The 12,110-nt window shown below is 40.4% G+C and overlaps 1 protein-coding gene across 2 annotated transcripts in view; it reads left to right on the forward strand.

The window, feature by feature from the left end:
- Positions 1-7,619, forward strand: part of ppp1r7 (protein phosphatase 1, regulatory (inhibitor) subunit 7) — a 60,189-nt gene extending 52,570 nt beyond the window's left edge. For both annotated transcript variants that reach the window (XM_069896416.1, XM_069896415.1), the window contains one exon: positions 5,318-7,619. In XM_069896416.1, coding sequence (XP_069752517.1) covers positions 5,318-5,494 — 177 coding nt within the window. In that variant the 3' untranslated portion in view covers positions 5,495-7,619. The remainder of the gene's footprint in view (positions 1-5,317) is intronic.
- Positions 7,620-12,110: the final 4,491 nt, after the last annotated feature.

Here is a 12,110-nt window from a genome sequence, read left to right on the forward strand (position 1 = left end):
AGTGAAGTTTTCCCTGAAGGTATAATAATTTTATGATGGGTTTGAGGTCTCTGAGTGCTAACTGATGCAATCCAAATTAATCAATTGTAATTATTTTACAATGAAGTATTATGTATTTTATTTTTGGCATTAGATTAGTTTTAGGGGTGAGGGTGGGCCAATAGGGGTATTAGTTTTTATTTGTATTAGGTGGATTTTTTAGTTTATAGATTTTAGTTTTTTATATATAGTTTCAACATTTATTAACATTCTATTATATTGGTATATTATTGCCAATTATTTCATCTTGTATATGTTGATTAAATAAAATATATTAAAAAAAAATCTGCACACAAGTCCAGGGGCAACCAAAGCAGGAGCTTGTACAGTGAGCTTTGGTTGCAGGTCTGAGCTGGCATGGAAGGTACTTGCAGTCAAATGACAGAATATTTGAATGGAGCCAGTCCATTTAGTTTCTTCTAAGCCTAATCTTTTACTTGTCACCTAAATTCACAAATTTGGCAGAGCTTCAAAATGCATTTTCTTGACAAAAATCCCAGATTTTAAAATGGGTTCATTGCCTGGTATTATTTACTCTGTTGACGAACTCATTTCCTCACCAGTTTAATCTAATTATGATGTATAGGAATCTCACAAATACATTTGGAGGTCCAGAAAGGTAATCTTGATCATTCCTCTGTCCAGTGACACTATCACTTTTTAAATAAAAAAAACAATTAGGCATTCATCCTTTCTGATTAGCTGAATACTTTATCCTTAATTATACACTCTTCTAACTTCCCAATGTTACCTTGACTTCAGAATCTGAAATTAAAACCATTTATTACAGAAGCTTACATATAAAAGGATGATTCACAAATTGAGCAAATTTTACTTCATGTCTCAAGAATTTTCCAATATTATCATACAAAATGGGAGTGTTTTGCAGTTTGCTATGATTTTCTTCAGTTATTTTACTTCCTGTTGTGAATCAGAGAAAAGCACAAAACATTAGTTCCGTCAGGATGTCCAGCTTGGTATCCTCTTCCTGTATTATAAATATTGTTACAAGATTTATGGACAAATACTTTGACCTGTCAACAAGAGTCACATATGTCCCTTGCTCAAATTCCAAAAGCTTTTGTTGATTTCTGTATCCCAAGGGAAATTCTCTTTCATGTATACTTTCATTATCCATTTTGTTTCCCATTATTTCTTGTAATTTCCTCTGTTTACCAGAATCTGCGATTGAGTTGCACAGCACAAAAATGAGACATTTAATTCATCACATGCTGACCTCTTTGCTCATCTACCTGCATGAGGACAAAGTTTTCTGATTGCCCCTTCAAATGGATATTGTATTTAATTCTTGATGGCAATCATTCTCTGTGTGTTTTCTGACACAGAGACACATAAACCCCGACCTAAGCTCCTATTTAAAAGCTCCTTCCTCTCTCACTAAATCTGCGCCCTCTTATTTTGATACACCTATCAAGGGAAATTCTTTTGACTACCTTCTCATTTAAAATACAAAATGCTGAAAAAGCTCAGCAGGTCAAACAGTGTCCTTAATGTAGCAAAGACAAAGATCGAGAACTGATGTTTCAGACTTGAGCCCCTCATCAAAGCTTTTGACAAGGTCCTGCTTGGTAGTCTGGTCCAGAAGGTCAGATCACATCTAATCCAGATTGAGCTGGCCAATTGGATATAGAATTAACATGATGGTAGGAGTCAGGGGGTGGTCGGGGAGAGTTCCAATTCAGTTTAGATGCAGTGATTGTTACTGAGTTCACTCCTGTTTGTCGTCTATGTTCATAACCTGGATGACAGTGTAATTTGCATGATTACTAAGTTTACTGATGACAACAAAATTGGGGGTATAGTGACGAATATAGACGACACTTCCCTTTTCTAGTATTTCCCAATTTCAAAATGTGTCATCTTCAAAGAAATGCAAGGACGATATTCTGAATTACAATCTTCTTAATCCAAAAAACTAAACTCTGTAGATGCAGATTTACATAGCTTTAATTGATTGTGAAGTTTATCCGTTTATAGCATTGATTTTCATCATTACGATGAATAAATAAAGCATTTGGTTATATTTAAAGACATAACGATATAAGATGATAAGAAAAGATTAAGACTAATTCAAAGAAAAATATTTAGAGCTTGCGTCCCTTTCATGGTTCTCCAAAGACTGAGAAAGCAAGCTCCGAGTCTGCATGCATATTACAACATATGGCATTATTACTAACTATAGTAACACTACAAACAATACTTATCTGTAAAGGGAGAGGCACAAAATTACTAAGAAGCAAAAACAAGGTTTAAACCTTTACAGACAGTGAAGAGAGCTACCTGAGATAACAACAAGATCAAGATGAACTGGGACAGTGAGCCAAAGAATAGCAGATCTAACAAGTCTGAGGGTTGCATTTTAGTATGTTAAGCCAGGACAGGACTTGGACAGTAAATGGTAGAGACTTTGAAAGAATTGTAGAACATAGTCTTTGAGGTTACAAGTACCCGGCTTCATCAAAGTGGGGCACGTGGGTAGTTGTTCAGCAAACTCACTAATCATCCTCTGCAGTACTGGTCACCCAGCTAAAGGAAAGATCACATTAAGCTGGGTAATAGTGCAGAAAAGATTCAGAAGAAAGTTAACGGGATCCAGCTTGAGGCTGGATAGGCTTAGACTTTTCTCATTGGAACACAGGGAGTTGAGCTATGTCCTATCCAAGGTGAATGATTGGTCTTTTTCCCAGGGTAGCAGAGTCTAAATTAGGGAGCATAGATTTGTGAGAGAGGAAAGATTGAAGAGGCCATACAGGTGTTGGTGGGTATGTAGAACAAGCTTGTAGTGGAAATTGTAGAGATGAGGATAATTGCAATGCTTAAAACATATTTAAACAGATACATGCATGGGAAAGATTTTGAGGGATAAGGATGAAATACTTTCTTCCGCCCCCCCCCCCCCCCCCCCCATCCCCGAAATACCTTGAGTCGCACCAAAAACTTTGCATTTAACATTAGCAAAACCAAGGAGGTGATTGTGGACGTCAGGAGAACACTACTCAGTCCTCATTGAGGGCTCATTAATGGAGAAGGTCAAGAAATTCAAATTCCTGAGTGTCAACATTTCCAAGGATCTGTCCTGGAGCCTCTGTAATGATGCAATCATGAAGAAGGCTCGCTGACAGCTATACTTTGTGAGGAGTTTGAGGAGATTTGAATGTCACAAGACTCTCAAACCTCTACAGGTGTACCATGGAGAACATTCGGGCTGGTTGCATTACTGGTACGGAGGTGCCAACGCTTAGGAAAAGAGAAAACTCCAGAGGTTGTTAACTCAGGCTGCGACATCACAGGCACCATACTTCACTCCACTAAGGACATTTACAAGAAACGGTGTCTTAAGAAAGCAGGCTCTATCTTCAAGGACCCCCACCACGCACCCATGCCCTCTTCACTCTGCTACCATTGGAGGAGAAAGGTACAGGAGCCTAAAGTTGAGCACTCAGTGGCACAAAGACAGCTTCTTCCCCACTGCCATCAGATTTTTGAATAATCGGTGAACCCAAGACACTGCCTTACTTTTGTGGACTACTTTTAATAATTTTTCTAAGGTCATTTATATGAATGTTTGCTCTGTGATCCTGCTGCAAAACAATGAATTTCGTGACTTGTTTAAGATAATAAATTCTGGTTCTGAACATTTACATTGATCTTTTTCATTTGCTCAGTTTTTCATGGGCAGTCTTATCATGGGCATTCTTCTCTTTCATTACTGTTTCATATTTTCAAGCAATATATTTGACTTAGACTTTTTATTAAAATAACAATTCAAACATTAACTAAATTCTCAATCACTACTGATTATGGAATCTAAAATGGTTGTCACTTTTATTTTTGTGTATATTGTATGTACTCATGTAATAATCGAATTTTTTGAACCACTCTTTTGGGCCAAAAAAGGAGGAGTTGACCTTTAAACGGTTCAAACTTTTAACCTTGGTAAATACCTGCGTCATTCAAGGTACCAGGAGCTTGGATGGCCAGGACCGGGTGGTAAGTCTGCGGTTGGGGCGTCAAGAGCTCAAATGGGCAGGCAATAGGAGTGAGGATCCCCAGTAGGGAGCTCTGGTAGGTCGGTGATTGGTACATCGGGAACTCCAGTTGGTGGTTAGCTGGGGTGAGGATCTACGATCAGGAACTCGAATGGGCGAGCGTTGGGAGCTCAGATGGGCAGATCGTTGAGGCAAGGCGGCTGGTCTGTTGGGAGCTCTAGTGGGCTGGGGTGAAGATCTACAGTTGGGAGCTTGGATGGGCAGGTGGTCAAGGCGCTGAGAGTTCTGGTGGGCAGGTAGCTGACCGGGGTTGCGGGGAAGGGTTGATGTTTACATGGGTCATGCAAAAGTACCTTATTTTTGGGCCAAACCAGGGGGTGGTCAACTATTATACGATATTGACCATTATATGAGTATATATGGTAATTTTGTTGCAGGAAATTATTCTTATTTGCACTGCAGGAATACAATGCTTTGCCCAACATGAGCAACACTGCTTATGTTTGTTTTTATAATGTTAACTTCCCCATTTAAAAGCACTTTGCTATTATTACACTTAAATTCTCTATTGTTTCACAGCTGACAAGAGGGAGTCTACAAATTTTGAATCTTATATGATTTCTTAATTGCATTCAGTTTTCACAGCACATCTAAGATTCTGTAACCTTTAAAGTGCTTTCATCATTAATCAAGTCAACTCTTCCATTTTCACTGTAGAATTATACAGCAGAAAAACAAGCTAATCAGTCCACGCTGACCAGTGGGAACCCATGTGTGTTAGTGGGCTACTGGACTACTTTTAACCGGGTCACTAACTGCTTTTCCACTGAATGCACTCATCCCTTCGAATGGAATTGATGGAAGTTGGCCTTTTTCCACTGGTTTAATCACTAAGCCAATGTCAGCTGATGCCAGAGAAATAAGTATGGGTAGAAGCCATCGATCCCCGGCGTGATTTGATGTCATTGAATGGCTGCGTGCTGATTGTTTTCCTTTTCCACTGGACCCTTCTTAATTGGTTAATTCCTGGGACAAGGTGCCAGTGAAAAAAGGACTAATGGCATTGCTGCAAACATTTTTCAGAAAGTGTTTTTCCTGGTCCTCCCCTCTCTGGGAAAGAAAGTCCCCCTGAGATTCCCATTTGTGTTCTTGGACTCGTGAAGGTTGGATAATTTTAAAAAGAATCCTCATACAGTATTTAAAAATTATGATGCCTGAGGTCATTCGCCTGCCTTGTGTTGAAAAGTTCCTCTGCCTTGAATTTTCAGATGAATGATAATTTAATTGAACAGTGGAGTGACCTGGATGAGCTGAAGAATGCCAAAGAACTGCAGACGGTGTATCTTGAAGGCAACCCACTGCAAAAGGACCCACACTATCGGCGCAAAGTAATCTTGTCCCTTCCTTCTGTGCGACAAATCGATGCTACCTTTATCAGATTCTGAGAACTGGGAGCTCCTTCTCATGCCTGAATCTCCAAGTGTTTTATTTGACTGATATTCTGAAGGTATTTGATTAAAAAAAATATATACTAAATTATAGTTAAACAAAGGAATGCATGATTTTGTTATTGACTCCGATCTGAAGAACGTGCTCCTGTGTTTTGATTGATACATTTTGTATGCTGCAGCCTTTCACGGTATCTCACCCGATCCATAACGTCATCTTTTGCTTGTGAGGACAAAATGTCTGTGCTTTATCTATTTTGTAAAGAATGAACATTAAAAGCACCCAAATGCATGGACTTTACTAATTGTACAGTTTACAATTCCATTGATAAACAAAAAAAATTAGAGGTGGAAATCACCTCTCCCTCTCTCCAGAAGAATTTGGCTGATTGTTATTTATTTCAAGCGGGACTTCCTTGAGCTGCTTTGGAAAAGACAGTTGGGCACACTACACGTGTTTGGACAACATCACAGTTACAGAGAGCCCACGGATGACAAATGCAATCAGAGCACCTGCCCTTTTCTTTCCCCACCCACCCTCACATAGTACTGTCACATATTGAATGTTGGTTTCCCAAACAACGATCTGAAGGATAAGACTCTGAATGTTCACATTCAAAGTAATGGCATAGCTGAGCATCTACGTTCAAAAGATCAGTGTGAAGAGTTAACTGCCATCTCCAAGTAAATGATTCATCTTGTTCTCCTGAGGGACTCGCCATCTGAGAAACCAAACTTAGTCCAATTTATTTTGCTGCACTTGATATCCAGAAATGTCAAAATACGCTGATTACCACAAAAGGCTATTTGCTCTGACCATGATGCTGAAGACATCAGCTGCCCTGTTCCAAAGGCTTTCCAACCTATCTACATCATGTGCCTCTAAAAAAACTGGAAAATTACCCATGCCCACAACTCACCGGATAAATCCATTCAGTCTAGTCAATTGCTACCCATCTCCTCTCAAACATGAGGAAAGTGGAAGATTTCTGACAATACTCTTGTGACACTCTCTAGCTACCTTGCTCCTCCAAATGGGCTGTGTCAGCAGCTCTTGGTTACAGATTCCATTTCTGCCTTTGCTCAACCATGGTCAAAAGAGGCTGTGTTACAAGAGTGATCATCCCTGAAATGAAGGAGACACCTGACCCTGTCACAGCAAGGTGCTTTTGTCAGGTTTGGAGTTGTTGACAACAGTGCCTGGTGTACTTCAAATAAAGGATGAGCTGCTGTTGGAGCCAATTATATTAGCATTGGGACAAAGTCTTGAAACTTCAGCTGTTTCTTCAAAGACCTTTCATCCATCATATGGCCCCCTGAACTGTTCAGTGAGTGCACAGTGTTCAGTTCAATTCCTCAGTTCAGGAAGAATATACTCTGGCTGTTGGACCTCAAAAATGTTGTGCTGCCTTCTTGCAATCCTAACAAATGTGCCCTTTTCTGGAAGTTGAGGATCAAGATTTCATTGAAACATTTCTGAGCTTGTATAATTGCAATGTATGTGTTTTTTGTTCTACCACATTAATTGTTTAAAGAAAATCTGTGATTAATATGGATAGAGTGAATGATTGCTACATTTTTATCCGTAGTAAGAGAAATAATACATTGCCAGAATGGACCTTTTAACCTGTTAATCACTTAATACTCTGGGATCTATCTTGATCTTCCTTATCCTCTTGGCATCTTCTAAGCATTTTATTGATGCAGAAATCCATTAAACAACATAAGCAGTTACACAGATTACACAGCATGCCTATTGAAAAAGATTTAAGGCACTGTACTGTTTTTTTTGATGGATAATATGGGCATTTATTTCCAAATTTCATTTAGATTTGGTTGATAAGTGGCAAAAACATTGCATCACACCAGCCATATATTAACAATTTCCACCAATCCAGAATTTTCAAAGATATTCTCATCAAACATACCCACTAAAACAATGACAGGTGCCTAACCTTTTATCTGGGTCTGGACACCTGCCATTGTTTGGAAGCTTCCAGATTTCAGAATCATTTTAAAAAGGCGGTTCCTTTAAGCAAATGCAATGTTTCAAAATCGCACAAAATGGGGGGTGCGGGGTGTTAAATGAATTTAGATAAATAAAGATCATAAAAGACCATAATATCACTAGCGTGGTTTTTTTTTAATTTTAAAGTAAAACTTGCTCAGTCCCCCATCCCTGTCTTCCCCCTGTCACTGCTTTGCCTGCCCTCTCTCACCTTCAGTGGAAAGGTGACTCTCAGCCATGAGCATCCAGTGGGATAGAAGCAGGCAGCGGTTGGCTCAGTTGGCAGAGCGGTTCCAGTTGCGAGGGGGATTATGGATAATGTAGATGGCCATTTCTCCCTCATTGATCTGTCGCCAGCTGCCGCTGCAAGTGGACTCCGGCCTCAACAGCACTGCACCCCTGCTAGCATGTCGGGAGCTAGATGGACGGTTGGGGTGGTGGGTGACAAAAGGATGGCTGGGGGTGGATTGGAGGTTTTGGGGGGTGGTGCATAGGACTGAGTTGGTCGGGTGTTTCCATTACTGTAAAAAGTGCTGGTTTTTGGAGGTTGCCGGTGTTCGGAATCCGGGATGATAGGTTAGGCGCCTGTATCAACATTCTGATTGTGGTGGTGGAACAGTAGTATGGTCAAATTGATCAGAAAATCACTTGTTCTTGAATCTTGAAAATGATGAAAGCAAAGGACTGTAATAAACATGAAAGTCTGCTGTCGTCGTGATTATAGTAAAAGCACACAAATGCTGGAGGAACTCAGCCAGTCTTGCGGCATCCATCGGAGGTAAAGGTACATAACCAATGTTTCGACTTGAGCCCTTCAAGGTTGAAAATCTAGCAAATTCAGCAAATACTCAGCATGTCAAGCAGCATCTTCAGAGAGAAAAACATGGTTTCAGTTTAGAGACCATGATAGAATTAGAGAGAGCAGAAGATTTTAAAGAGTTTAAGGGTGCAAAAGGAGTGGGGGAGGAATGGACAGATATAGGGAACTTTTCTAGTGGGTGACAGCAGGGTTACGATGATGCTGAAGTTGATTTATTTGAGGACACTTGAAAAGGGCAAGAGTACATGAAGCTGTGAAATGCAAGTGGAGAGGAAAACATCCAATATTACAGATGGATAACCAACAGAACTAACATTCAGAGAAAAGGTGAGATGTTGTTGTTCCTCAAGCTTGTGTTGTGCCAGGGCAGGAGGATGCAGACAGATCTGAGTGAGATGGAGAATTATAGTAGCTGGCAACTGGTAGCTCAGGCTCACCCCAGTGGATTGTATGCAGGAGCTCTTCAAAATGGTCACTTCATCTGCATTCCTCCAATGTCGGGCAGACCACATTGGGAGCAATTCCTCAACAACAATAGATGGGAAAGGCTGTTTGAGGCATTGAGCAATTCACAAAATTCCTTCTTTTCCACGGGCTGCATCTACTACCACTGCCTATGTAAGGCAGCCAACATACTGAAATACCCTAGACAATATCTTCTCCCTCCTTGCAGACTTTTAAAAAAAACCCACAGCCATCAGGGTCCTGAATGAACCCCACAACAGTGCTCTCCTACTGTCCTTGGTGATAATTGATCTTTTTGTTGCAATCCCATGCTCCATAATTGTGCTCTTTATACATCCGCATGAATATTAGGGACAACCCTTTGGTTTGCTCACTGAAGAACCTTCTTGCTGTATTAGTTATATTGTAATAAACTTAATCCATAAAATGGCATGTTACAGGAATCTCAGGATCAACCCTGTGGACTGAGAGCACACGTTCCTTTCACAAGCAATGATCCAATCTGTATTTGATTTCTCCATCAAACACTATGCAGTAGACGAGATTGAAAGGAGTGCAAGTGATTGCTTTATTTGGAATAACTGCTTGAATCCCTGGGAAGTTTTAAAGCTGTAAATTTTCCAATTACCTCCGTGCCCCCACACCTGCAAGTTTTGAGAAAGAGTACTTGACCCAAAGCATTTCTCTTTCCACAGATGCTTCTTGACTGGCTGAATTCTTCCACCATTTTTTTTTAACTGCTATGGCTTCTTGTATTCTGTTATCCCATCAAAAACAAATTAGATAAACAACTTTTCCCTCTTCCCTTCTCTGTCTTCCGCATGGACTACTTCCTCCGTGACTCCCTCTACCCTACCTACCCCCATGTCCTCTTCGTCAATGAAAGATGGACAATTTTGTCTTTAACAAATCCATGCCAATTCTTGATTCAAATGACATTAATTTCTCTCTTGGATGGTTTTTATTAACACCACCACCAACTGGCTTATAATTATCCCAATCATTGACCTTTTATAATCACTACTCCTGTATCTATGGATGATTGGAAGATTACAACAGTTTGTTACATATTTGGCCTTTGGAAATAACATTACTCAGGAGGAGAGGTAAGCATGTCTTTATTCATTAATATGGCACCAAACACTGAAATACTGCATTCAACGTTATTCCGTGTATCTAATGTCACACACAAAACTTGTGCAAGTGCGTTGCCACAACACTTCCCCCTCAAAAAAAAAAGTTTTGTGTTTACTGGCAAATGTCCAATTTAATGATGTTAATACTACACAGAATTTAACTGTTTTCCACTGATACAGTAACTATAGATCCTGTGCTACTTAAAATGTATCAACTGGGAACATACAAAATCTTTAAGTAAGAAGCCCATAGTCTTTGAGATGCCCTGCAGAAATCTTCTATATCTACTGGGCACATCCCACAAGGGGTCCTTATTGGACTAGTGGACTGGATAATGGGATTGACTGCTTTGCTCTATACAACTTCATTTGCCCATCCACACTAACAACAGTGCCTTCCTTTGCAGCTATAATAGTCATCGCTACTTTCCCATTGTATATCAATGTATTCAGAATGGTTTCTCTATCTTCCATTAACAGGTCCACCTTGCTGATTCCCACTTCACAGATTTATTTCCACACTTCATGAGATGAAGCAAATGAACTGTTCCTTTGCACCATAGGACTTTGTTTACTCTCCTGTGCCACCTCAGCCTAGTTTTGTAAGAACTTGAAGCTCAAGTTTCTCTTAATAGCTTTTTTTCTGCTTTGTGCTTTTCAAATCCTTCTGCTCTTCTGCCTGCCTTTCTTTTGCTCATTCAAACATCTCTTGAACCATGGAAGGAAGCCTTTCTATTAAATGATTGGTTGAAATAAGCTCACGATATACCACAGAATTGGACATGTTGTTGCTTTTTGTTTTCTCAGCTCTTCTTTCATCATTTGTGCCCAGTCTTCTTCTGGCAAACCTGCATCAAACAGAGTTCCTGACACACTGCATGGAATGCTTTCTGGCACATAACAATGCTCTTTTTCAGCCACTGCCTTAAATTTTCTTCCACTGCAATCATCATATCTAAAATATGCCATTGAACAACTTCTGTTCTTTGTAGTCTTTGATCTTCTGGAATTCTAATCTCTTCCCAGATATTCTGAAGTCCCGGTGCTGCATTGAAACCGGTGACTGACTCGCTAGCTAGTGCATAACTTTTCTGCACTGTCCTCCGGCCTGGCAGCATCCTTCTCCTCATTGGGCGCCTGTCCTGGCAGTCCCGATCCCAGCTATTCTCGACCTCTCACTCAGCTTCTGGCCCCTGGCTGTCCCGGCTCCAGTTTCCTCAGCTGTTCCGATCCTGGATCCTGAATCTGTCCGCCAGTTGTCCTGGCCCCAGTTTCCCCGACAGTTCGGTCCCGACTCTTGAGCTTGGCTCCCAGCCATAGTTTCCCTGGCAGTTCCGGTCCCGGTTCTTGAGTTTGACCCCCTGGCCCCTAGCTCTTGGTGTCTCTCTTTCTCACTTTTTTGTTACTTTTCCATTGCGTTACTACCTTATCTTTTTTCCTGCTGCTGAGCACGTACTTTCATTGCCCGACATCATTACTTTTTGTCATTCTTTTTTTAACCAAATTTTCACCTCCATCCATCCCATCCTTGTTGCCACTTTGTTGTGTACTTGACCTTTGGAAATTACATTAATCGGGAGGAGAGGTAAGTATGCCTTTATTCATTGTTGGCAGTGTAACTCTGTGTATCTGACCTCCACTAGCATGAGATCACAAGTAGAAGCAGGAGTTGGTCACCAAACCCATCAAGCTAGCCCTGCCCTTCACTATGATCATGGCTGAACTAACCTCAGCCTCAACTCTTCTTTGCAAGATCTTGACAGCTTTTGATCCCTTGATCTTTCAAAAATTGATCAACTTGTGTCCTGCATTTAGAATCTATGCTCCAGAACTTCTTGAAGGAGAGAATTCCAGAGATAAGCTACCCTCTACAAGAAGAAATTTCCGCCCATCTTGATTGTCAATGATCAGCCCCTTACCTTGAAACAGTGCCACCTTGCTGGAAAGATTGTGTAGCAGAGGTTGTTGCAGTTTCTGTTTTTTCAAATTTGTTCTTGGGTGAATTGTTTGTGCAATAGATTATTCACCTTGAGACAATCCCAGGACAACATCACCATGGTCATTAATTTGTGGACAATTACACTTCATTCCTTAATTTTCATTGCCAAACAATTTTTTTCTGTTCGCCCTCCACAACTCACTGATCTTCAGTTTTGTAACAACCACTAACTGCTCTCTGGAATG

This window comes from Narcine bancroftii, chromosome 9 (genome assembly GCF_036971445.1).
Source record: "Narcine bancroftii isolate sNarBan1 chromosome 9, sNarBan1.hap1, whole genome shotgun sequence".
NCBI classification, from domain to species: Eukaryota; Metazoa; Chordata; class Chondrichthyes; order Torpediniformes; family Narcinidae; genus Narcine; species Narcine bancroftii.